General features: G+C 38.7%; 1 protein-coding gene across 5 annotated transcripts in view; it reads left to right on the plus strand.

Annotated features, from left to right (window-relative positions):
* The window catches only part of SLC44A5 (solute carrier family 44 member 5), a 384,424-nt gene that overhangs the window by 211,271 nt on the left and 146,570 nt on the right, over window positions 1–26,583 (plus strand). For all 5 annotated transcript variants that reach the window (XM_067005692.1, XM_067005685.1, XM_067005711.1 and 2 more), the window contains exon 2: window positions 7,565–7,613. In XM_067005692.1, the coding sequence (XP_066861793.1) occupies window positions 7,565–7,613 (49 nt within the window). The remainder of the gene's footprint in view (window positions 1–7,564; window positions 7,614–26,583) is intronic.

Genomic DNA, 26,583 nt, shown 5'->3' on the forward strand with positions numbered 1-26,583 from the left:
TGTTAGCTCTTCTCTAAATGTTTGATAGAATTCGCCGGTGAAGCCATCTGGTCCTGGGCTTTTGTTTGTTGGAAGATTTTTAACCACAGTTTCAATTTCAGTGCTTGTGATTGGTCTGTTCATATTTTCTATTTCTTCCTGGTTCAGTCTCAGAAGGCTGTGCATTTCTAAGAATTTGTCCATTTTTTCCAAGTTGTCCATTTCATTGGCATATAGTTGCTTGTAGTAATCTCTCATGATCCTTTGTATTTCTGCAGTGTCAGTTGTTAGTTCTCCTTTTTATTTCTAATACTGTTGATTTGAGTCTTCTCCCTTTTTTTCTTGATAAGTCTGGCTAATGGTTTATCAATTTTGTTTATCTCTCAAAGAACCAGCTTTTACTTGTATTGATCTTTGCTATTGTTTCCTTCATTTCTTTTTCATTTATTTCTGATCTGATCTTTATGATTTCTTTCCTTCTGCTAACTTTGGGGTTTTCTTGTTCTTCTTTCTCTAATTGCTTTAGGTGTAAGGGTAGGTTGTTTATTTGAGATGTTTCTTGTTCTTAAGGTAGGGTTGTATTGCTGTAAACTTCCCTCTTAGAACTGCTTCTGCTGCATCCTATAGCTTTTGGGTTGTCGTGTTTTCACTGTCATTTTTTTCTAGGTATTTTTTTTTTTTTTTTGCGGTATGCGGGCCTCTCACTGTTGTGGCCTCTCCCGTTGCGGAGCACAGGCTCCGGACGCACAGGCTCAGCGGCCATAGCTCACGGGCTTAGTTGCTCCACGGCATGTGGGATCTTCCCGGACCAGGGCACGAACCTGTGTCTCCTGCATCGGCAGGCGGATTCTCAACCACTGCGCCACCAGGGAAGCCCCTCTAGGTATTTTTTGATTTCCTCTTTGATATCTTCAGTGATCACTTCGTTATTAAGTAGTGTATTGTTTAGCCTCCATGTGTTTGTATTTTTTACAGATCTTTTCCTGTAATTGATATCTAATCTCATAGTGTTGTGGTCAGAAAAGATACTTGATATAATTTCAATTTTCTTAAATTTACCAGGGCTTGATTTGTGACCCAAGATATGATCTATCCTGGAGAATGTTCCATGAGCACTTGAGAAAAATGTGTATTCTGTTGTTTTTGGATGGAATGTCCTATAAATATCAGTTAAGTCCATCTTGTGTAATGTATCATTTAAAGCTTGTGTTTCCTTATTGATTTTCATTTTGGATGATCTGTCCATTGGTGAAAGTGGGGAGTTAAAGTCCCCTCCCATGATTGTGTTACTGTCAATTTCCTCTTTTATGGCTGTTAGTATTTGCCTTATATATAGAGGTGTTCCTATGCTGGGTGCATAAATATTTACAATTGTTATATCTTCTTCTTGGATTGATCCCTGATCACTATGTAGTGTTCTTCTTTGTCTCTTGTAATAGTCTTTGTTTTAAAGTCTGTTTTCTCTGATATGAGAATTGCTATGCCAGCTTTCTTTTTATTTCCATTTTCATGGAATATCTTTTTCCATCCCCTCACTTTCAGTCTGTATGTGTCTTTAGGTCTGAAGTGGGTCTCTTGTAGACAGCATATATATGGGTCTTGTTTTTGTATCCATTCATGCAGTCTGTGTCTTTTGGTTGGAGCATTTAGTCCATTTACATGTAAGGTAATTATCGATATGTATGTTCCTATTACCATTTTCTTAATTGGTTTGTGTTTGTTATTGTAGGTCTTTCCTTTCTCTTGTGTTTCCTGCCGAAAGTAGTTCCTTTAGCATTTGTTGTAAAGCTGGTTTGGTGGTGCTGAATTCTCTTAGCTTTTGCTTGTCTGTAAAGGTCTTAATTTCTCCATCAAATCTGAATGAGATCTTTGCTGGGTAGAGTAATCTTGGTTATAAGTTTTTCTCTTTCATCACTTAAATATGTCCTGCCACTCCCTTCTGGCTTGCGGAGTTTCTGCTGAAAGATCACCTGTTAAGCTTATGGGGATTCCCTTGTGTGTTATTTTTTGTCTTTCCCTTGCTGCTTTTAATATTTTTTCTTTGTATTGAATTTTTGATAGTTTGATTAATATGTGTCTTGTCATGTTTCTCCCTGGATTTATCTTCTATGGGACTCTCTGTGCTTCCTGGACTTGATTAACTGTTTCCTTTCCTATATTAGGGAAGTTTTCAACTATAATCTCCTCAAATATTTTCTGAGTCCCTTTCTTTTTCTCTTCTTCTTCTGGGACCCCTATAATTCGAATGCTGGTTCGTTTAATGTTGTCCCAGAGGTCTCTGAGACTGTCCTTAATGCTGTTTCTTCTTTTTTGTTTATTCTTCTCTGCCATAGTTATTTCCAGTATTTTATCTTCTAGGTCACTTATCTGTTCTTCTGCCTCAGTTATTCTGCTATTGATCCCTTCTAGAGAATTTTTAATTTTATTTTTTGTGTTGTTCATCATTGTTTGTTTGCTCTTTAGTTCTTCTAGGTCCTTGCTAAACGTTTCTTGTATTTTCTCCATTCTAATTCCAGGATTTTGGATCATCTTTACTATCATTATTCTGAATTCTTTTTCAGGTAGACTGTCTATTTTCTCTTCATTTGTTAGGTCTGGTGGGTTTTTACCTTGCTCCTTCATCTTCTGTGTGTTTCTCTGTCTTCTCATTTTGCTTAGCTTACTGTGTTTGGGGTCTCCTTTTCTCAAGCTGCAGGTTCGTAGTTCCTATTGTTTTTGGTGGCTGCCCTCAGTGGCTAAGGTTGGATCAGTGGGTTGTGTAGGCTTCCTGGTGGAGGGGACTAGTGCCTGTGATCTGGTGGATGAGGCTAGATCTTGTCTTTTTGGTGGGCAGGTCCACGTCTGGTGGTGTGTTTTGGGGTGTCTATGACCTTATTATGATTTTAGGCAGCCTCTCTGCTAATGGGTGGCGTTGTGTTCCTGTTGTGGTAGTAGTTTGGCATAGGGTGCCCAGCACTGTAGCTTGCTGGTTGTTGAGTGGAGATGGGCCTTGGCATTGAGATGGAGATCTCTGGGAGATTTTCACCATTTGATATTACGTGGAGCTGGGAGGTCGCTGGTGGACCAATGTCCTGAACTTGGCTCTCCCACCTCAGAGGCACAGCCCTGATGCCTGGGTGGAGCACCAAGAGCCTTTAATCCACACAGCTCAGAATAAAAGGGAGAAAAAATGAAAGAAAGAATGAAAAAGATAAAGTAAAATAAATTAAAATAATTTGAAATGAAATTAAATGAAATACGATAAAGTTATTAAAGTAAAAAATACGTGTTAAAAAGTTTTTTAAAGTAATAAAAAGAAAAAGAAAGAAAGAAAGAAAAGAGCAACCAAACCAGAAAACAAATCCACCATTGATAACAAGAGCTAAAAACTATACTAAAAAAAAGAAAAGAAAAACAAACAAAAAAATGGACAGAACCCCAGGACAAATCGTAAAAGCAAAGCTAATACAGACAAAATCACACACAGAAGCATACACATACACACTCACAAAAACAAAAAGGAGAAAAATATATACATATCATTGCTCCCAAAGTCGACATCCTCAATTTGGGATGATTTGTTGTCTGTTGAGGTATTCCACAGATGCAGGCTACTGAAGTTGATTTTGGAGATTTACTCTGCTGCTTCTGAGGCTCCTGGGAGAAATTTCCCATTCTGTTCTTTGTTCGCACACATCCTGGGTTCAGCTTTGGATTTGGCCCCGCTTCTGCATGTAGGTCACCTGAGGGCGTCTGCTCTTCTCTCAGACAGGATGGGTTTAAAGGAGCAGCTGATTCGGGGGCTGTGGCTCACTCAGGCCCGGGGGAGGGAGAGGTATGGAATGCGGGGTTGAGCCTGTGTTGGGAAAGGCTGGTGTGATGTTTCAACAGCCTGAGGGGCCCCGTGTGTTCTCCCGGAGAAGTTGTCCCTGGATATTGGGACCCTGGCAGTGCCGGGCTGCACAGGCTTCTGGGAGGAGAGGTGTGGAGAGTGACCTGTGCTCGCACACAGGCTTCTTGGTGGCGGCAGCAGCAGCCTTAGCATCTCATGCCCATCTCTGGGGTCCTCGCGCCTGTCTCTGGAGCTCCTTTAAGCAGCACTCTTAATCCCCTCTCCTCGCGCACTAGGAAACAAAGCAGCAAGAAAAAGTCTCTTGCCTCTTCGGCAGCTCCAGACTTTCTCCCGGACTCCCTCCTGGCCAGCAGTGGTGCACTAGCCCCCTTCAGGCTGTGTTCGCGCCGCCAGTCCTCTCCCTGCGATCCAACCAAAGCCCAAGGCCTCAGCTCCCAGTCCCCCGCCCGCCCCGGCGGGTGAGCATACAAGCCTCTCCGGCTTGTGAGTGCTGGTCAGCACCGATCCTCTGTGCGGGAATCTCTCTGCTTTGCCCTCCACACCCCTGTGGCTGCTCTCTTTTCCATGGCTCCGAAGCCCCCCCCCCCCCCCCCAGCCACCCGTAGTCTCTGCCCGAGAAAGGGCTTCTAGAGTGTGGAAACCTTTCTTCCTTCACAGCTCCCTCCCACTGGTGCAGGTCCTGTACCTATTCTTTTGTCTCTGTTTGTTCTTTTTTCTTTTGCCCTACCCAGGTATGTGGGGAGTTTCTTGCCTTTTGGGAGGTCTGAGGTCTTTTGCCAGTGTTCAATAGGTGTTCTGTAGGAGTTGTTCCATATGTAGATGTATTTCTGATGTATTTGTGGGGAGGAAAGTCATCTCCACGTCTTACTCTTCTGCCATCTTGAAGCTCCTCCCCTAGACATTCTTTTTTTAAAAAAATATTATTTTCCACTATTGTTTATCCCAGGAGATTGGATATAGTTCCCTGTGCTATACAGTAGGGCCTTGGTGTTTATCCATTTAAAATGTAATAGTTTACATCTACCAACCCCAAATTCCCAGTCCATCCCTCTCCCTCCCCATAAGACTTCAGTTTCTCAACTCCAGTTGAACACTGGACTTTCAATTAGATGTCACTTCAAATTCAAAAAGAGACAAATCAACCTCATGCTATTTTTCTTATAACAACTGTATATGTATTTCCACCTGCTAACATTCCCATCTGTTTTAATAGCATCAACATTTCCTTAAACTGAGATAAAGACCAGAAGTGACTGAGAATCACAGTTTCTAGGTCTGAAATCTCTTTGTTTGGCACCTTTTTTGACTTCTCTCTTTTACACCCTAAGTCTTACCATTCATCAAGTGCTTTTTATCTTTTTCATGTAATTCTATGACTAAGAATGAACATTCATTGGGGGCTTACTAAGTGCCAGCCACTGTTTTAAGCAATTTTACAGGTATTAATTCATTTAATCCTCATAACATCTTTCTGGCTTAGGTACTATTATCATCCCCGTATACAAATATGGAAACTGAGACTCAGAGAAGTGATATGATCTGTCTAGGGTCACTGATAGTAAGTGATAGAGAGCAGGCAGTCTGACTCCAGGGCCATCATTACTCCTAACCCATAAGCCACACGACTGCTCTGTGATGAACCTTGAATCTCTCTTTCCATTACTTCTACCACCATTTGGGTCGTGGCTCACATGACTTTACCTCTATTACTGCAGTAGACTTCTGGTTGGTCCCCTTGCCTTTTCACTTTGTGATACAACTTATATACGGCCACCAGATTGCTCTTCCTTAATTAAGTCCTGCTTCTACCTTGTCCTTCCTTTGTTCCGAATCCTTCTGTGACTCCCTGTGGTCTAGGATGTATAAAAAACTTCCATCCGTGGCTTTTTTGGCTTTCTTTAGTCTGGTTCCATAGTATCTATTCAGCTTTATGTTTTCCTCCTCCTGTTCCATTATCTATGACTCCAGTCAGGCTGATCTTTTCACCATTCCTGCAAACATGCTGTTCTTTCCTAACTCTGTGACTTTATACATCTCTAAACTTTATTTGTCCATCTCAAGATATTGTGGTTCTAGGAACCCTTCCTTACTAATCTCAACTGAATGTGACCTTTCCTTCCTTAGAATGTTCCTAACGTTAGCTTTCCTTGTACCTCCTCTTACAATATCACATTCTGCCTTATTTGATAGCGACTTGTGTTCTTTTCTTATTTCTCTCCCTGCTTCACCATTTTGTTAGCCTGTTGAAGGCAGAGACTGTGTTTCACTAAATCTTGTATCTCCTGCAGTGCTTCTTCTAATGCAGATCACATAAGAGGCAATCAATACATAGTTACTGAATTTAACAGAATTCTACTTTCACTCACTCAGAATGTTTCTCTTTTCCCTTTTGTTTTGTTCCAGTCTTTCACAAAAATCTCACTTCTTGAATGAAACCCCCTTGACTGCTCTAGTCCTTGATGAAACCTACTTTCTCAGAACTCTTGTAACACTTCAGGCCGATACATATAATTTAGTACTTGATTAATCATTTTATATGGTATATTCATTGTTCATGTATTACAACACAGGGCCTGATATATAAAGATTCTCAACAAATATTTGTTGAATGAATCAATATGTCGATCTTGCCCCACCAACTGTAAGGTCTCGAAGACAGGGACCACGCTTTATAGATCTTCTGTATCCCCTCAGAGCTCTCAGCATGTAATAGGTGCTTTATGAATGTTTGCTGACTGGCTCTTGGATTTCTGTTGCAAGTCTGTCCTTACCTTCCTGTTGTTCTGCCCTCAGCCTGTGATTACACTGAAGAGGTTTCTGAGTCCTCAGGTCTAATTTCCCCACTGAGAACAGGCTGAGTCAGGTTGCTGACACACAGGCCTCTTTTTGCCAGTCCCTTTTGATTCTGTCTTTAAATCAGAGCTAGGCCTTCTTACAGGGACAAATCCCTAAAGGAAGAGAGCAAGAGTCCTTAGGCTGGAGAAGAAGAGTAGGGGATTGAGAATTGCAAAATATAAACCTTTGGCCAGAAATAATTCTACAGAACTTGTTACTGGGCCTACCCAGTGCATGTGAGGGAAAGGCCATTCTGTGTCTACTTTGTACTGTTTAAATACAAGGGAAATATATGGCAATCATGATGCAAGAGTAAATGACTAGGGCCCATCTTCAGATGGCATGAAGTCTGCCAGTAGATCTAAAAAAAGAAAAAAACCAAAAATAACATTTGTATAATAATGATTTGTATATACCATATAGCCAACATTGGCAGAGACCAACAGTGACTAGTATTCCAACTTCTCGAAGGAAAGCCTCAACTACTGAGAGGAAAGGGAGAACTGGGAGAAGCAGACATCTCTATTATACTGTGCACCTCACAAATACACAGCAATATTTGGGAATGGCAGATGGTAGAATGTGCTTTTGCAGACTGGAAAGGCTTCAAGTTTTGCTGTCCTGGCTGCAATCTATAATGTTGCTGCTCAGAACTGTGGGAGATATGTATACAGTGTGTCTAAGAATTATGGTCCTTAACAACTCTTCCCAAACTTGGTTCTAGCTGGAGAGAGGGAAAATGACTGACAGCTGTATCCAAGGCGTACTGCTGTTTCACTGGACCAAAGAATGAGTTCAGCACTGCACTGAGCAGTGGACTAGCTAAGATATAAATTTTTCCTTTATTAATATTTTATATGTATTTATCTGCCATTTCATTGGCTTATATGCTTAGCAAATTCTTTGTTTTAAATGCAGGTGATCCAAGGATACATGACCCACATTTCAAGGGGCCCATTGTCAACAGGTAAGCAATTCTTTTCTCTGGAATGTATTTTTTAACAAACACAGAAAGCATATTTTTTGGTATCATTTTCCGGTCAATGGAGAATTGTGTCTACTGTGAGGGGGAAATGACTTATTTTTAGCCTAAATGTCACCTTATTTATACAGGGTACAGGTAATAAATCTTTCCATGAGTCATAAATATCCTCTCCTGTTCAACAAATGAACTGCCTTAATTTATGACTGAAGAGTTTGTATTTCTGATAAAGAGAAGCCAAAAAAGCTTTATAAGATTTAACCCCTTTGTGGAGAAGTAAACACATTCCAGTAGCTGTCTTACGCACCTGTTTACTCTGATTCACCACTGCCAATGAAGAGTTGCTATGCCAACTTCTTCCACACAGGGTATTTGTGCTACTAAGCCTCCCAAAGCAGAGAGCTTTCTGAGAGACAAACATTCACCAATGCATCTTGTATGCTTTAGGCTACTTTAAAATGCTCTAGGGAAGTGTGTACTTGTCTTAACTGGTGCTTCTCCTGCAAGGCTGCATAGCGTTTACAAAGTATCCAATAATTCATAGGCCTCTTTTATTATTATATTTTACCCTCTATTCCCAGGCTTCCTGATAATCAAAAAGGGGGGTTGCAGGGTAGAATGACTCAAAATGAGGAGAAGATTATGCTGTACATAGCTGTTTTTCCGCTTAGCATTGACTTTAATTTCTGTCAGTTGCATGTCATAATAAACTGTGATGTGAAGTAATGATCAACATGCTTATTTGCACTTGCCAGCCATCAGCGTGTATATTAGCATTACTGTTATGTCTCTATAATATCCCAGCTTTAAACATGTGTATCTAGTTTATTCTAATTCTGTAAGAAGCCAAGTCATTTGTTTGGGTTACTGTTTCAAAGGTGTACCTATGCCCTCTTTAGAGTAAGTCTGAAATCTCTCTCATTCTCTCCATGGTAACACCATGAATACATTTTGTTGTCCAGTGTACAAATAGCCTCATCTGATATGGAGGTTACTTTTATTGTACTTGCATTCATTTTATAATAACTAATTTGTATGAACGGAATCTAGCTTATTGGCCTCAAGGGACCTCTAGATATAATCTGGATTCAATAGTAGTAACAACAACAATAGTAATAAGTGAACTGCTACATTTGGACAGATGAAATACAGATTACAGATGTGCCTTTTCTAGCTATAGAGAAGAAAGCAGAGCTCAGTCTGGCTGGCTGTAGGTGTGGGCAGGGAGGTGAAATCTCTTGTCTTCAGTTATTTAGAATTTAATGATGGAACCATACAGTCCAGGTAAAGTCTAAACAACTGTGATAAAGAGAATAATTTATTTTTACTAAGGACGTTTTGTGATGTCCTAGGTACCACAAAGGCCTTCAAAGGTGAAGTGGTCATTGTGTATACATACCCCTCCCCCGCAAATCTTCAATCCAAGAACGGAGAGAAGTATTGTAAAACCGCAGGGGCTTAACTATAGGAAGACACAGTTTGGCCCACTGGTAACTTCTCAGGCTGCAGGGGTCTATAATGCCTTTCCTGGGAAAATAATTGGGGTGTTTAAGGAGCAAGTGAGAAACCCCACCTTCTTCACATTACCTCTTGCTTACTATAACATTTTTTGCTTACATAATGTCACTTTCCTTTTGAGAGATCCAAAGTCTTATCAGATATTCAGGCAGACCCTCACAGCACTGTCTGCTCATCAGCCACCATGTTCTGTACACCTCTCTCAGTGTTACAAGGACATCGTTTTGTGCCTAGTGATCACCCAACTGCAGTTGTTTCCAGGAGAGGTGAAGGAATGATGGTAATACCATAGGAGAGATTAACTCAGTTTCTCATTTGTCCCCGTCTACTAAGATAAGAATTGGACGTGTGGAAGCTATTTCCCCATAGTGTTGACCAAAAACAAACAAACAAACGCGATTTTCATAGCCCCTTTTGAAAGAGTAGTTATCCAGTGCCTATGCTTTGTCCCCTATATTCAACAGAATTTTGGCATTGGATTGAGGTAAGATTCGTAAAAGTTTAAGGGCTGTTCAGCACTGTTATTGGCAGTACATTAGAGGGCAAAAATGAATGCACATAGAAAACTAAAAAATAAATCTCCTTTATAAGGTTCTACACGAGAAATTCTCTTATAATTTTAGAGCTAAGAAAAATTTTCATTTAATGGAGAGTTAATATACTTTCTCCTGTTAGATAAGGAGAACTGTAATCCACTGTTTCTCCTTTTGTCTTCACTTGTAGAAAGCCTACTGATACATTTAATTTCAATGCCAGCAACTACATTAGCCTTTGAGTTAAGCATTTCTTTTCAGGACTCTGAATTTCTATTTCTATTTTAATAATGCTATTGCATCCAGTTTTTTTTTAACATCTTTATTGGAGTATAATTGCTTTACAATGGTGTGTTAGTTTCTGCTTTACAACAAAGTGAATCAGTTATACATATACATATGTTCCCATATTTCTTCCCTCTTGGGTTTCCCTCCCTCCCACCTTCCCTATCAAACCCCTCTAGGTGGTCACAAAGCACTGAGCTGATCTCCCTGTGCTATGCGGCAGCTTCCCAATAGGTATCTATTTTACATTTGGTAGTGTATATATGTCCATGCCACCCTCTCACTTCGTCACAGCTTACCCTTTCCCCTCCCCATATCCTCAAGTCCATGCTCTAGTAAGTCTGTGTTTTACTCCCGTCCTACCCCTAGGCTCTTCATGACACTTTTTTTTTCTTAGATTCCATATATATGTGTTAGCATATGGTATTTGTTTTTCTCCTTCTGACTTACTTCACTCTGTATGACAGACTCCAGGTCCATCCACCTCACTACAAATAACTCAGTTTTGTTTCTTTTTACGACTGAGTAATATTCCGTTGTATATATGTGCCACATCTTCTTTATCCATTCATCTGTTGATGGACACTTAGGATGCTTCCATGTCCTGGCTATTTTAAATACAGCCGCACTGAACATTTTGGTACATGACTCTTTTTGAATTATGGTTTTCTCAGGGTATGTGCCCAGTAGTGGCATTGCTGGGTCGTATGGTAGTTCTATTCTTAGTTTTTTAAAGAACCTCCATATTGCTCTCTGGAGTGGCCGTATCAATTTACATTCCCACCAGCAGTGCAAGAGGGTTCCCTTTTCTCCACACCTTCTCCAGCATTTATTGTTTCTAGATGTTTTGATGATCGCCATTTTGACCAGTGTGTGATGATACCTCATTGTAGTTTTGATTTGCATTTCTCTAGTGATTAATGATGTTGAACATTCTTTCACGTTTTGGGTGGCAATCTGTATATCTTCTTTGGAGAAATGTCTATCTAGTTCTTCTGCCCATTTTTGGATTGGGTTGTTTGTTTTTTTGTTATTGAGCTGGCTGAGTTGCTTATAAATTTTCGATATTAATCCTTTGTCAGGTGCTTCATTTGCAAATATTTTCTCCCATTCTGAGGGTTGTCTTTTGGTCTTGTTTATGGTATACTTCGCTGTGCAAAAGCTTTTAAGTTTCATTAGATCCCATTTGTTTATTTTTGTTTTTATTTCCATTTCTCTAGGAGGTGGGTCAAAAAGGATCTTGCTGTGATTTATGTCATAGAGTGTTCTGCCTATGTTTTCCTCTAAGAGTTTGATAGTGTCTGGCCTTACATTTAGATCTTTAACCCATTTTGAGTTTATTTTTGTGTGTGGTGTTAGGGAGTGTTCTAATTTCATACTTTTACATGTACTTGTCCAGTTTTCCCAGCACCACTTATTGAAGAGGCTGTCTTTTCTCCACTGTATATCCTTCCCTCCTTTATCAAAGATAAGGTGACCATATGTGTGTGGGTTTATCTCTGGGCTTTCTATCCTGTTCCATTGATCTGTATTTCTGTTTTTATGCCAGTACCATACTGTCTTGATTACTGTAGCCTTGTAGTATAGTCTGAAGTCAGGGAGCCTGATTCCTCCAGCTCCATTTTTCATTCTCAAGATTGCTTTGGCTATTCGGGGTCTTTTGTGTTTCCATACAAATTGTGAAATTTTTTGTTCTAGGTCTGTGAAAAATGCCAGTGGTAGTTTGATAGGGATTGCATTGAATCTGTAGATTGCTTTGGGTAGTATAGTCATTTTCACAGTGTTGATTCTTCCAATCCAAGAACATGGTATATCTCTCCACCTATTTGTATCTTCTTTAATTTCTTTCATCAGTGTCTTATAGTTTTCTGCATCGAGGTCTTTTGTCTCCTTAGGTAGGTTTATTCCTAGATATTTTATTCTTTTGTTGCAATGGTAAATGGGAGTGTTTTCTTAATTTCACTCTCAGGTTTTTCATCATTAGTGTATAAGAATGCTAGAGATTTCTGTGCATTAATTTTGTATCCTGCTACTTTACCAAATTCATTGATTAGTTCTAGTAGTTTTCTGGTAGCATCCTTAGTATTCTCAATGTATAGTATCATGTCATCTGCAAACAGTGACAGCTTTCCTTCTTTTCCTATTTGGATTCCTTTTATTTCTTTTTTTTCTCTGATTGCTGTGGCTAGAACTTCCAAAAGTAGGTTGAATAAGAGTGGTGAGAGTGGGCAACCTTGTCTTGTTCCTGATCTTAGTGGAAATGGTTTCAGTTTTTCACCATTGAGAACAATGCTGGCTGTGGGTTTGTCATATATGGCCTTTATTATGTTGAGCAAAGTTCCCTCTATGCCCACTTTCTACAGGGTTTTTATCATAAATGAGCGTTGAATTTTGTCAAAAGCTTTCTCTGCATCTATTGGGATGATCATATGGTTTTTCTCCTTCAGTTTGTTGATATGGTGTATCACGTTGATTGATTTGCGTATATTGAAGAATCCTTGCATTCCTGGGATAAACCCCACTTGATCATGGTGTATGATCCTTTTAATGTGCTGTTGGATTCTGTTTGCTAGTATTTTGTTGAGGGTTTTTGCATCTATGTTCATCAGTGATATTGGCCTGTAGTTTTCTTTCTTTGTGACATCTTTGTCTGATTTGGGTATCAGCGTGATGGTGGCCTCATAGAATGAGTTTGGGAGTGTTCCTCCCTCTGCTATCTTTTGGAAGAGTTTGAGAAGGATAGGTGTTAGCTCTTCTCTAAATGTTTGATAGAATTCACCTGTGAAGCCATCTGGTCCTGGTCTTTTGTTTGTTGGAAGATTTTTAATCACAGTTTCAATTTCAGTGCTTGTGATTGGTCTGTTCGTATTTTCTATTTCTTACTGGTTCAGTCTCAGCAGGTATTGCGTTTCTAAGAATTCGTCAATTTCTTCCACGTTGTCCATTTTATTGGCATACAGTTGCTTGTAGTAAAATCTCATGATCTTTTGTATTTCTGCAGTGTACGTTGTTACTTCTCCTTTTTCATTTCTAATTCTATTGATTTGAGTCTTCTCCCTTTTTTTCTTGATGAGTCTGGCTAATGGTTTATCAATTTTGTTTATCTTCTCGAACCAGCTTTTAGTTTTATTGATCTTTGCTATCTTTTCCTTCATTTCTTTTTCATTTATTTCTGATCTGATCTTTATGATTTCTTTCCTTCTGCTAAATTTGGGGGATTTTTGTTCCTCTTTCTCTAATTGCTTTAGGTGCTAAGTTAGGTTGTTTATTCAAGATGTTTCCTGTTTCTTAAGGTAGGATTGTGTTGCTATAAACTTCCCTCTTAGAACTGCTTTTGCTTCATCCCATAGGTTTTGGGTCGTCATGTCTCCATTGTCATTTGTTTCTAAGTATTTTTTGATTTCCTCTTTGATTTCTTCAGTGATCACTTCGTTATTAAGTAGTGTAATGTTTAGCCTCCATGTGTTTGTATTTTTTACAGAACTTTTCCTGTAATTGATATCTAGTCTCATAGCATTGTGGTCGGAAAAGATAGTTGATACGATTTCAGTTTTCTTAAATTTACCAAGGCTTGATTTGTGACCCACGATGTGATCTATCCTGGAGAATGTTCCATGAGCACTTGAGAAAAATGTGTATTCTGTTGTTTTTGGATGGAATGTCCTATAAATATCAATTAACTCCATCTTGTTTAATGTATCATTTAAAGCTTGTGTTTCCTTATTTATTTTCATTTTGGATGATCTGTCCATTGGTGAAAGTGGGGTGTTAAAGTCCCCTACTATGATTGTGCTACTGACAATTTTCCCTTTTATGGCTGTTAGTATTTGCCTTACGTATTGAGGTGCTCCTGTGTTGGGTGCATAAATAATTACAATTGTTATATTTTCTTCATGGATCGATCCCTTGATCATTATGTAGTGTCCTTCTTCGTCTCTTGTAATAGTCTTTATTTTAAAGTTTATTTTGTCTGATCTGAGAATTGCTACTCCAGCTTTCTTCTGATTTCCATTTGCATGGAATATCTTTTTTCATCCCCTCACTTTCAGTCTGTATGTGTCCCTAGGTCTGAAGTGGGTCTCCTGTAGACAGCATATATATGGGTCTTATTTTTGTATCCATTCAGCCAGTCTGTGTCTTTTGGTGGGAGCATTTAATCCATTTACATTTAAGGTAATTATCGATATGTATGTTCCTATTAGCATTTACTTAATTGTTTCGGGTTTGTTTTTGTAGGTCTTTTACTTCTCCTGTGTGTCTTGCCTAGAGAAGTTCCTTTAGCATTTGTTGTAAAGCTGGTGTGGTGGTGCTGAACTCTCTCAGCTTTTGCTTGTCTGTAAAGGTTTTAATCATCAAATCTGAATGAGGTCCTTGCTGGGTAGAGTAATCGTAGTTGTAGGTTTTTCTCCTTCATCCGTTTAAATATGTCCTGCCAATCCCTTCTGACTTGCAGAGTTTCTGCTGAAAGATCAGCTGTTAACCTTATGGGGATTCCCTTGTGTGTTATTTGTTGTTTTTCCCTTGCTGCTTTTAATATGTTTTCTTTGTATTTAATTTTTGATGGTTTGATTAATATGTGTCTTGCCGTGTTTCTTGTTGGATTTATCCTGTATGGGACTCTCTGTGTTTTCTGGACTTGATTAACTATTTCCTTTCCCATATTAGGGAAGTTTTCAACTATAATCTCTTCAAATATTTTCTGAGTCCCTTTCTTTTTCTCTTCTTCTTCTTGGACCCCTATAATTCGAATGTTGGTGCATTTAATGTTGTCCCAGATGTCTCTGAGACTGTCATCAGTTCTTTTCATTCTTTTTTCTTTCTTCTGCTCTGCAGTAGTTATTTCCACTCTTTTATCTTCCAGGTTACTTATCCGTTCTTCTGCCTCAGTTATTCTGCTAATAATCCCATCTAGAGAATTTTTAATTTCATTTATTGTGTTGTTCATTGTTGGTTGCTTCCTCTTTAGTTCTTCTAGGTCCTTGTTAAATGTTCCTTGAATTTTGTCTATTCTGTTTCCAAGATTTTGGATCATCTTTACTGTCATTATTCTGAATTGTTTTTCAGGTAGACTGCCTATTTACTCTTCATTAGTTAGGTCTGATGTGTTTTTACCTTGCTCCTTCATGTGCTGTGTGTTTTTCTGTCTTTTCATTTTGCTTATCTTACTGTGTTTGGGGTCTTCTTTTTGCATGCTGCCGGTTCATAGTTCCTGTTGTTTTGGTGTCTGTCCCCAGTGGCTAAGGTTGATTCAGTGGGTTGAGTAGGTTTCCTGGTTGAGGGGACTAGTGCCTGTGTTCTGGTGGATGAGGCTGGATCGTGTCTTTCTGGTGGGCAGGTCCACATCTGGTGGTGTGTTTGGGTGTGTCTGTAGCCTTATTATGATTTTAGGCAACCTCTCTGCTAATGGATGGCGCTGTGTTTCTCTGTTGCTAGTTGTTTGGCATAGGGTGCCCAGCACTGTAGCTTGCTTGTCATTGAGTGATGCTGGGTGTTGGTGTTGAGATGGAATATCTCAGGGAGATTTTCGCCTTTTGATATTATGTGGAGCTGGGAGGTCTCTTGTGAACCAGTGTCCTGAAGTTGGTTCTCCCACCTCAGGGACACAGCCCTGATGCTGGCTGGAGCACCAAGAGCCTTTAATCCACATGGCTCAGAATAAAAGTGAGAAAAAATAATGAAGGATGGGAGGGAGTGCGAGAGGGAGGGAGGAAGAAGGAAGGGGGGAGAAAGAAAGAAGCTTAAATAAAGTAGAATAAAATAAAATAAAGTTATTAACATAAAAAATAATTATTAAGAAGAAAAATTTTAAAAAGTAAAAGAAAAAAACAGGACGGTCAGTACCCTAGGCCAAATGGTGAAAGCAAAGCTATACAGAAAAATTCTCACACAGAAGCATACACATACACACTCACAAAAAGAGAAAAAGGAGAAAAAATAGTATATCTTTCTCCCAAAGTCCACCTCCTCAATTTGGGATGATTCGTTGTCTATTCAGGTATTACACCGATGCAGGGTACATCAAGTTGATTGTGGAGCTTTAATCTGCTGCTTCTGAGACTGCTGGGAGAGATTTCCCTTTCTCTTCTTTGTTCACACAGCTCCAGGGATTCAGCTTTGGATTTGGTGCTGCTTCTGCGTGTAGGTTGCCTGAGGGCGTCTGGTCTTCACTCAGACAGGACGGGGTTAAAGGAGCAGCTGATTCGGGGGCTCTGGCTCACTCAGGCCGGGGGAGGGAGGGCTACCGATGCGGGGCGAGCCTGCGGCGGCAGATGCCAGCGTGACATTGCACCAGCTTCAGGCGCGCCGTGCATTCTCCCGGGGAAGTTGTCCCTGGATCCCGGGACCCTGGCAGTTCTGGGCTGCACAGGCTCCCAGGAGGGGAGGTGTGGAGAGTTACCTGTGCTCGTACACAGACTTCTTGGTGGTTTCAGTGGCAACCTTAGTGTCTCATGCCCGTCTCTGGGATCTGTGCTGTTAGTCGCTGCTCGCACCTGTCTCTGGAGCTCCTTTAAGTGGTTTGCTTAATCCCCTCTCCTTGCGCAACAGGAAACAAAGAGGCAAGAAAAAGTCTCTTGTCTCTTTGGCCTGCATCCAGTTTTAAGTCATTTCACTTATATTCATTTTGAAAAGAGGAAGCATATTGGTGGACAGGTAAATAAAAATGAAAACTTTGGATGTTCCATAATTGACTTTTTTCCCTTTCTACACGCAAAGTAGGTTAAGGACATATGACTCATACTAATCAGATTGGTGGGTTTCACAGTGCTGAAAACAACTATTTTTATAGAAGGTGGAAAATCTGTGTGGACTGTAATAAGATGCATTTATTTTTACCTGAGGCATTGGGGAGAGGTTAAACTCACTATCAAGAAGGGATTCAAGGAGAGAATGAATAGGCCTTTATTAGGGTTGTTGTAGAGGGGATTCATTCATATAAAGGAGTTAGACTAAATGACCTCTGAGTTCTTTCCAATCCTGAAATTCTATGACTCTGTGATTCAACATTTTTTATTGTTATAATTAACATACAATATAATATTACTTTCAGGTATACAACATAGTGATTTGATTTTTTTATTCATTATGAAATGATCATAATAAGTCTAGTTACCATCCATCACCGTACAAAGTTAAAATATTATTGACTATATTCCCTATGTATATATTATATCCCTGTGACTTTTGTATAACTGGAGTTTTGTGCCCCATAATGCCCTTCACTTATTTTGTTCTGTCCTCCCAAGGCCCTCACCTCTGGCAACTTTCAGTTTGTTCTCTATATTTATGAGTCTGTTTCTGTTTTGTTTGTTCCTTTGTTTCTTAGATTCCACATATAAGTGAAATCATATGGTATTTGTTTTTCTCTGTCTAACTTATTTCACTTAGCATAGTACCTTCTAGGTCTATCAATATTGCCACAAATGGCAATATTTCACTCTTTTATGGCTGAGTAATATTCCATTACACACACAGACACACACACACACCACACCACACCACATCTTCTTTATCCATTCATATATTGAGGGACATTTAGGTTGCTTCTGTGTCTTGGCTATTGTAAATAGTGCTGCAAAGAACATAGGGGTGGATATCTTTTTGAATTAGTATTTTCATTTTCCTCAGTTAAATACCTTGAAGTGGAATTGCTGGATCATATGGTAGTTCTATTTTTAGTTTTTAAAGGAACCTCCATACTGTTTTCCATAGTGGCTGCACTAATGTACATTTCCACCAGTAATTCACCAGGGTTCCCTTTTCTCCACATCCTTGCCAACACTTGTTTCTTGTCTTTTTGATCATAGCCATTCTGACAGGTGTGAGGTAGTATCTCACTGAGGTTTTGATTTGCATTTTCCTGTTGATTAGTGATGTTGAGTACCTTTTCATGTGCTTATTGGCCATCTGTCTTCTTTGGAGAAATGTCTATTCAGGGTTTCTGCCCATTTTTAAGTCAGATTGTTTACTTTTTTGATATTGAATTGTATGAGTTGTTTATATATTTTGTATATCAACCCCTTATCACAAGTATTGTTTGCAAATATCTTCTCCAGTTTACTAGGTTGCATTTTCATTTTGTTGGTGGTTTCCTTCACTGTGCAAAAACTTTTTAGTTTGATTTAATCACATTAATTTATTCTTGCTTTTGTTGCCATTGGATATTTGGAGATGTATCCAAAAAAATATTGCAAAGACCAATGTCAGAGAGGTTACTGCTTATGTTTTCTTCTAGGAGTTTTATGGTTTCAGATCTTTCATTTAATTTTTTAATCCATTTTGATTTTATTTTGTGTATGGTATGAAAAAGTTGTCTAGTTGGATTCTTTCACAATTAGTTGTCCAGTTTTCCCAACATCATTTATTGAAAAGACTGTTTCTCTCCATTGTACATTCTTGCATCCTTTATTGTAGATTAACTGACCATATAAGAGTGGGTTTACTTCTGAGCTCTCTATTCTCTTCCATTCATCTATATGTCTGCTTTTGTGCTGGTATCATGCTGTTCTAATTACTATAGCTTTGTAGTATAGTTTGAAATCAGGGAACATGATACTTCCAGCTTGGTTCTTCTTTCTCAAGATTGCTTTGGCTATTTGGGGTCTTTTGTGGTTCCATACAAATTTTAGAATTATTTGTTCTAGTTCTGTAGAAAATGCCATAGGTAATTTGAAAGGGGTTGTACTGAATCTATGGATTGTTTTGGGTAATATGGACATTTTAATGATATTAATTCTTACAATCCATGAGCACAGAGTATCTTTCTGTTTATTTGTGTCATCTTCAATTTCTTTTATCAATGTTTTATAGTTTTCAGAGTAAACGTTTGTCTTTTACTTCCTTTGTTAAATTTATTCCTAGATATTTTATTTGTTGAAGTAACAGTAAGTGGGATTGTTTTCTTCATTTCTAATGGTTCATTATTAGTGTATAGATAAGAAACAGATTTCTGTTTATTAAATTTGTATCCTGAAACTTTACTGAACTCTTTTATTAGTTTTGATAGTGTTTTGCTGAAGTCTTTAGGGTATTCTATATGTAGTTATGTTTTTTGCAGATAGTAACAGTTTTATTTCTTCCCTTACAGTTTGAACACCTTTTATTCCTTTTTCTTGTCTGGTTACCATGGCTAGGACTTCCAGTACCATGCTGATTGAAAGTGGTAAGCATGGGCATCCTTGTCTTGTTCTTAGTCTTAGAGGAAAATCTTTCATCTTTTTACTGTTGAGTACAACGTTGGATGTGGATTTGTCATATATGGCCTCTATTATGTTGAGGTATGTTCCCTCTATACCCACTTTGTTGAGAGTGTTTATCATAAATGGATGTTGAATTTTGTCAAATGTTTTTTTTCTGTATCTACTGAGATGATCATATGATTTCTTATATTTGTTTCATTAATGTAATGTATCACATTGATTGATTTGCAGCTATCGAACCATCCTTCAATCCCTGGAATAAATAAATCCCACTTGATCATGGTATATGATCATTTTAATATTGTTGTATTCAGTTTGCTGATATTTTTTTGAAGATTTTTGCATCTATGTTCATCAGGGATATTGGCCTGTAATTTTCTTTGTGTGTGTGTGTGTCTTTGGTTTTGGTATCAGGGTAATGCTGGCCTCATAGAATGAGTTTAGAAGTACTACCTCCTGTTCAGTTTTCTGGGATAGCTTGAGAAGAATTGATAACTCTTCAAATGTTTCATAGAATTCCCCTGTGAAGCCATCTGGTCCTGGAATTCTGTTTGTTGGGAGTTTTTTAAATTAATGTTTCAATATTATTACTAGTGATTGATCTGTTCAGATTTTCTGTTTCTTCCTGGAAGTAGAGTCTTGGAAGTCTTAGAAGATTGTATGTTTCTAGGAATGTGTCCATTTCTTCTAGGTCGTCCAATTTGATGGCATATAACTGTTCATAGTGTTTCCCTATTGATTTTCTGTCTGGATGATTTATCTATTGATGTAAGTAGGGTATATAACTCCCCTACTATTATTGTATTACTATTTCTTTCTTTATGTCTGTTTATATTTTGCTTTACATATTCAGATGCTCCTTTGTTGGGTGCATAAATGCCACGAAATGTTATATTCTCTTGTTGTATTGACACCTTTATCATTATGTAATGCCCTTCTTTGTCTTTAGTTACAATCTTTTAAAAAAGTCTATTTTGTCTGATATGAGTATGGCTACCCTAGCTTTCTTTTTGTTTCCATTTGCATGGAATATCTTTTTCTATCCCTTCACTTTCACTCTGTGTGTGTCTTTAGATCTGAGGTGAGTCCCCTGTAGCAACATATTAGGTGGGTCTTTTTTTTTTAAGCTACCCTATGTCTTTTGATTGAAGAATTTAATCCATTTGCACTTAAAGTGATTATTGATAGATATGCACTTATTGCCATTTTATTAATTGTTCTCTGGTTGTTTTTGTAATTTTTCACTGTTCTTGTCTTCTTCTCTTGGTTACTTCTCTATGGTTTAATGGATTTCTTTAGTGTTATGTCTGGATTCCTTTCTCTTTATTTTTTGTGTATCTATTTAAGTTTTTGGTTTGGTCACGAGGTTCATATACACCAACCTGTATACATGACCATGTATTTTAAGCTGATAGTGTTAAGTCTGAAGGCTTCTAAAAGCACTGCATTTTTACTCCCCACTCACATTTTATATTTTTGAGATATTTTACATCTTTTTATTTTGTGTATCTTTTAACTATTCATTGTGGTTATAGTTGACTGTACTACTCTTGTCTTTTAACTTTCAGGCTAGCTTTTGAAGTAGGTGATCTAACACATTTACTATACATTCGCCTTTACCAGTGAGTTATTTTTCTTTCCTGTATTTTAAAATTTCTATTCTGAAATAGAATAGAAATTTTCTGTTTGTTCTATTCTTTTCTTTTCCACTTAAAGAAGATCCTTTAAGATTTCTTGTAAGGTGGGTTTAGTGGTGATGAACTCCTTTATTTTAGCTTGTCTGGGAAACTCTTTATCTCTTTTAATTCTGAATTCTATAACCTTGCCAGATAGATTATTCTGGGTTGTAATTTTTTTCTTTCAACACTTTAAATATATCCTGCCATTCTCTTCTGGGTTTGTAAAGTTTCTGCTGAAAAATCAGCTGATAGCCTTATGGGGTTTTCCTTTTATGGGATTAGTTGTTACTCTCTTGCTGCCTTTGAGATTCTCTCTTTAACTGTTGCCACTTTAATTAGAATATATCTCATGTTGATTACTTTGGGTTCATCTTGTTTGGGACTCTCTAGGCTTCCTGTACCTGGATGTCATTTTCCTTCCCCAGGACAGGGAAGTTTTCAGCCATTATGTCTTCAAATAAGTTTTCTGTCCTTTTCTCCCTCTCTTCTTTTTCTGGGACCCTATAAGGCAAATGTTAGTATGCTTGATGTTTTCCTAGAAGTCCCTTAAACTCTCTTCATTTAAAGAAATTCTTTCTTCTCTGTGCTGTTCTGTTTGGGTGATTTCCACTATTCTTTCTCCAGATAGCTGATCTAATGTTTTATATTATATAATCTGTTACTGATTCCCTCTTTCAGTTATTGTATTATTCAGCTCTGATTGGTTCTATCTTATATTTTCTAAGTCTTTGTTGACGATCTCACTGTATTTCTCCATTCTTCTAAGTATAGTGAGCATCCTTCTGACCATTTCTATGTACTCTATGTCAGGTAAATTACTTATCTCAGTTTCATTAGGATTTTTCCTAGGGTTTTATTTTGTTCTTTCATTGGGAACATATTCCTCTGTCTCCTCATTTTGTTTGACTCTTGGTGTATGTTTCTATGAATTAGGCAGAACAGCTACCTCTCCTAGTCCTGAAGGAGTAACCTTGTGTGGGACTGTCTACTCTGTAGACTGTTTGTACCTGGTAGCTTTGGCAGGCTAACTGGAGCTGTAGCAGGTTTGAGTTAGGTGAAGTCTCAGGGTGCACTGTGCCAAGGCTGCCTTGGCAGGTTGGTAGGAGTTCGAGTGGGCATGTGTTGGGGACAGTCCTGAAGCCACCTTGGTGGCTCCACTAGAACAGGAGCAGTCTCTGGCTGGGCACAGTCCCTGGGTGTGCCATTTTGAGGCCACCTTGGCGGGATGGCTGGAGCTGGGGTGGGTGTGGACCAGGGGGAGTTCTGGGGGTTATTCAAACAATGGCACTTGCCAGTGCCCCTTACATCAGAGAGAGTTCCTGCAATTCTCTGCCAGTTTGGCAGAGGCTCTAAGGTTAGTAAATGGATTTCTTTTCCACATAATCTAGGTGCCCTTTAAAGTAGTGTGTTTTTTGGTTTGTTTGGTTTTTGTTTTTTTCTGTGTCTCAGGATGGGTGAGTCTGCGCTCAGGTCCCTCAATAATATCTGTCCCTGTTGCAGGTTGTGGGGTCAAGGGTGAGGTTTCTGTGGATATTGTTTCTCTGTCTTTCCTACAGATTTCTACATGGTCCTTCCATTTGTAGAGCTGTTCAATCAGCCCTCACGAGGAATTGCTCTCTAGGTAGGTATAGATTCAGTGTGTTCGTGGGAGGAGGTGATTTCAGCATCTCTCTACCACACCATCTTGAACCTCTTTCTGTCTCTGTGATTCAACTTTTAATGCCAAAGCAGAGAAGGAAGAGTTCAGCTTCTGCCTACATGATGCACACATACAGCTCTATGTTGATGCTCACCACAAACTTTTGTAATTTCTAAAGTGCCATTATTAAGTAGACATCTCAAATTATAGTGACAACATTATGCTGTCTCCTAAATTTACGCAGTTCTCATGAACTTTTTGTTCATTTTGAAAAATTGGTATGCTTCTTATCACTGTAGATGGAACTTGAATGTCTGAAAGTGGGATCCATCATCATGGAAAAATGTGAGGAAAAGTTTCTTGAAAAATGTACACAAAGGTTAATAAAAAATGTAGATCCCATGTTGTAAAAATGTCTGAAAGAGGTTAAAAATCATTTGACTTGTAAAATAGTTTGAAATAAAAGGCCTATATCCATAGCACTCCTTCGAAAACTTTAAAATAATCTCAAAATGTGGAAGGAAATATAAGTAAATAATTTCCCTGAATGGCTAATTCTTCACAATGCAAATGTGAGTTGAAGATGTGCTCTAAACCTGACATTTATTTGCCTCATTCTGAATGGAGCAAATGGCCTATTGTGATCAATTATTTATCAGTATGACTCTTTACTACAGGAAGATGTGGACTAACACACACGTCTTTAAAATTCATAGCCTATCCCTTGTATTCCTTAGTATGTGAGCTTGTTCTTTTTTTATGTTTTTGCGCTTTAAAGAGTCACCACCTACAAATTATTCCTAATGATGGAAATAATCGACCTAAAAATACTATTAAATGTTGCAAGCACCTTTAAATCAAAAGAGTTTTTAAAAAGTATTCATTAACTGTGTGCTTGTTATGCGTCCGGCAATGTGCTAGGTGCTAGAAATACAAAGATGAACTGAGCAAAGTTCCTGTTCAACAGAGCTTGCAGTCTAGTAGGAAGAGCAGATGACAAAATGATTAATGTGGTAAGTACAAAAACAGAGTTACTTACATGGGCTCTGGAAGCAAAGAAGAGTGTGCACTAGGAGTAGAGAAAGGGGAATCTGGAAAAATCTCAGAGTAGAGGTGACCTTTGAGCTGGTTCTTGAAAACATTCCAAGAAAAGTCAGCAGCACACATCAAAGTACAGAAGCCTGAGAAAAATGGTCCTAGAAATGGTTTGGTGTACACCCAGCACGTGCATGTGTAGGTGGTGGAGGCATGAAGGTCAGGATGAGGTGGAGAGCAAGGATGCTGAAGAGGTAACAATGAGCAAAATCACCAAGGACTTATTCAACATACCAATGTGTTTGGCATTTTATTCTATAAACTCAGAGGAGACATTGAAGAATTTTAAGTAAGAAATCGACAGAATGCAATTTGCACTGTAGAAGCTTTTGTTTAGCAAGGACTTGAGAACACTACTCTGTACAAGATCTATCATGAGCGCTGGGGTCACAAACGTCCTAGGAATGATTCCAAGCTTCACAATTTGTCCTTGTTCTGTTGTGTGTGTTTGTGTTAGAGAAGTCGGGGAGAGGAGTGCTGTGTTCAAATCAAGACTGCAATGTAGTGAGGTAAACACTACGTAGAGGTGCAGGTTGCAACAGAAGCCCTAGAGAGAGAGTAAATCATGTGGTGGGAGTGGCACTGCTTGCCTGATGTGGTCATTCCTGAGGGGGATTGAAGGACCTGTAAAGGTTTTGCTTCATGTAGGGAAGAGCAAGGAGTAACTCAGAGAGAGCCAGATGTGTGAAGAAGGAGACCTTGCATGATTCATGTTAGAGCATTGTAAGTACTTACAGTAGTAGGAGGGAGAGTATGGTTGGGAGATTAAGTTGCATAGGTAGCAAGAGCCCAGATAGTGAAGGACATTGTATATCCTAAGGCAAGGAATTTGAACTTTATTCTAAAGGGCATGAGATGAATGGCAAGCCTCTTATTGCTCTTAATCAGTGGAGTTGCAAGGTTAAATTTGCTTTAGTTGTCTCTACTTGCCATTTCTCCTTTCTCCCCTTCATCACATTCTCTCCAGTAGAGATTTATTCCCCACTCTCCTCAAACTGATTTTGAAAATGTCACCAGTGACTTCCACCTTGCCAAGTGTAGTGGGGCGAAGTCTTTTATTTTAACTTCACAGCAGCATTTGACAAAGGTGACCACTCTCTCCTTTTTGAAACACTTTTCTCTTGGCTTCTGTGACATCATACTCACCTGATGCTTCTTCCACCTCATTGGCACCTCCTTTATAGTCTTCTTCTCTGTCTCCTCAACCCCTGCTTGATCTCCAAGTGTGGGAGTGCCTTGGTCCTCATCCTTCACTCTTCTCTTTCTCTAGTCTACTTTTAGACTAGGCCAGTGACTTTAAATACTATCTATATGTCAATGACACACAAGCTTTATATCTCTAGCAATGAATCTTCCATTGACCTCTGTATTTCTTTATTCAACTGCCTTCTTGACTTCTCTATTTGAATTCATAGTATTCACACTTAATTTGACCAAACAGAACTCTTGCTTCCTGTTCCCACTCCAAAGCTCTAAAACCTCCTCCCCCAGTCTTTTCCATTTCAGAAAATGACACCAATATCCCCACCCTGTTTTACTCAAATTATAGGTCCTTGGCTTCCTTTTTTTTCTCCCCTTGTCTCTCACATTCAACCCATCAGCAAGTCTTATTGCCTTTAGCTCCAAAATATTTGTATATCCCCAAGCCACCTACTTCTCCATCTTTCCCACTTTCACCCTCATCCGTGGCACTGTATATCCTGTCTGTACTTTAGCACTGGACTATAGAATGGTCTTCCTTCTCTCCTTGTTTTTCTATAATCCATTCTACATACAAAACTCTGAGTGAGTTTTCAAATCATGAACTAATCATAGCTCTTCTCCCTAATACATTTTCAATAGCTTTCCATACCATTTAAATTAAACTCAAACTCGTGTCCTACATGAATGCCCTCTGTGTGACTCACATCATCCCTTACCACTCTCTCTCTCTTATCCTCATTGTAGCCATGCTTGCCTTCTTCTCATTTCTTGAAGATTTTAAACTTGCATACATCCTGGGGACTTTGTATTTGTTATTCCTCTGCCTGAAATACTTGGACCCCAGACCTTTGCATGACTGGCTCCCTCTTGTCATCTAGCTCTTAACTGCCATTGCCTGAGAGCCCTTCCTGACAACCCAGTCTTCTGATCACTATCTATCACATCATTTAATTGTATTTTCTTTATAGTATTTATCACTATTGAAAGTTTCTTTATTCATTATTTTCTTACACAATTAATATCCTGTCTAAAATATCAGGTCTGTGAGAAGCAAGAACCTTGGCTGTTTCATTCATCAGTGTGTCCCATGGGGTTAGAAAAGCCCCTGACACATAATATATACCTGTTGAATGACTAAATGAACTATTATCCTTGCTTTAAAACCAAGGATATCCTGGAGAGTATAGAAACTAGTTGAAATGAAGGCAGGACACCATTTAGAAGATTATCAGTAATCTAGCTGACAAGTGATTAAAACCTAGACTAAGGCAGTGGCTCTAAGAGAGAAGAAATCTAAGAGGTAATAAAAAGGCAGAAATCTACAAGGCTTTAGGACTGATTGTATTCAATATGTTGGGGATAAAAGAGAGAATCTAGAGAATCTAGCATGACTGTGCCTAATAACTAGCTGGATTGCAGTTACATTCACCAATGTAGGGAACACACTAGGAGGAGCAGGAATGGTTATGAAAGGCAGAGAAAATCATGAGTTTAGGTTTTGAAATGTTGAGTTTGAAATGCCTATGGACTATCCAGGGAAGAATATTTAGTGGAGAGTCAGAAATATACTTCTGAATCTCTCTGAAATATCGATATATTTCTTTTAACTAAAATAAGTATCGAAATAAAACGGAAAATTTGAAAGAATGTTAAAATCTAATAGAAAAATGTGTAAGTTTTCTCTTCTGAGAAATGCTTCCTGATCATCCCTAGACTGAACTTCAGTACCTTCCTTAGTGCTCTCAGAGTACTCTGTGTGCTTATAATACTGTGTTGTAATTAGTTGTTTGCTTGGATGGATGGGAT

This window comes from Kogia breviceps, chromosome 1 (genome assembly GCF_026419965.1).
Source record: "Kogia breviceps isolate mKogBre1 chromosome 1, mKogBre1 haplotype 1, whole genome shotgun sequence".
Lineage (NCBI taxonomy): Eukaryota > Metazoa > Chordata > Mammalia > Artiodactyla > Physeteridae > Kogia > Kogia breviceps.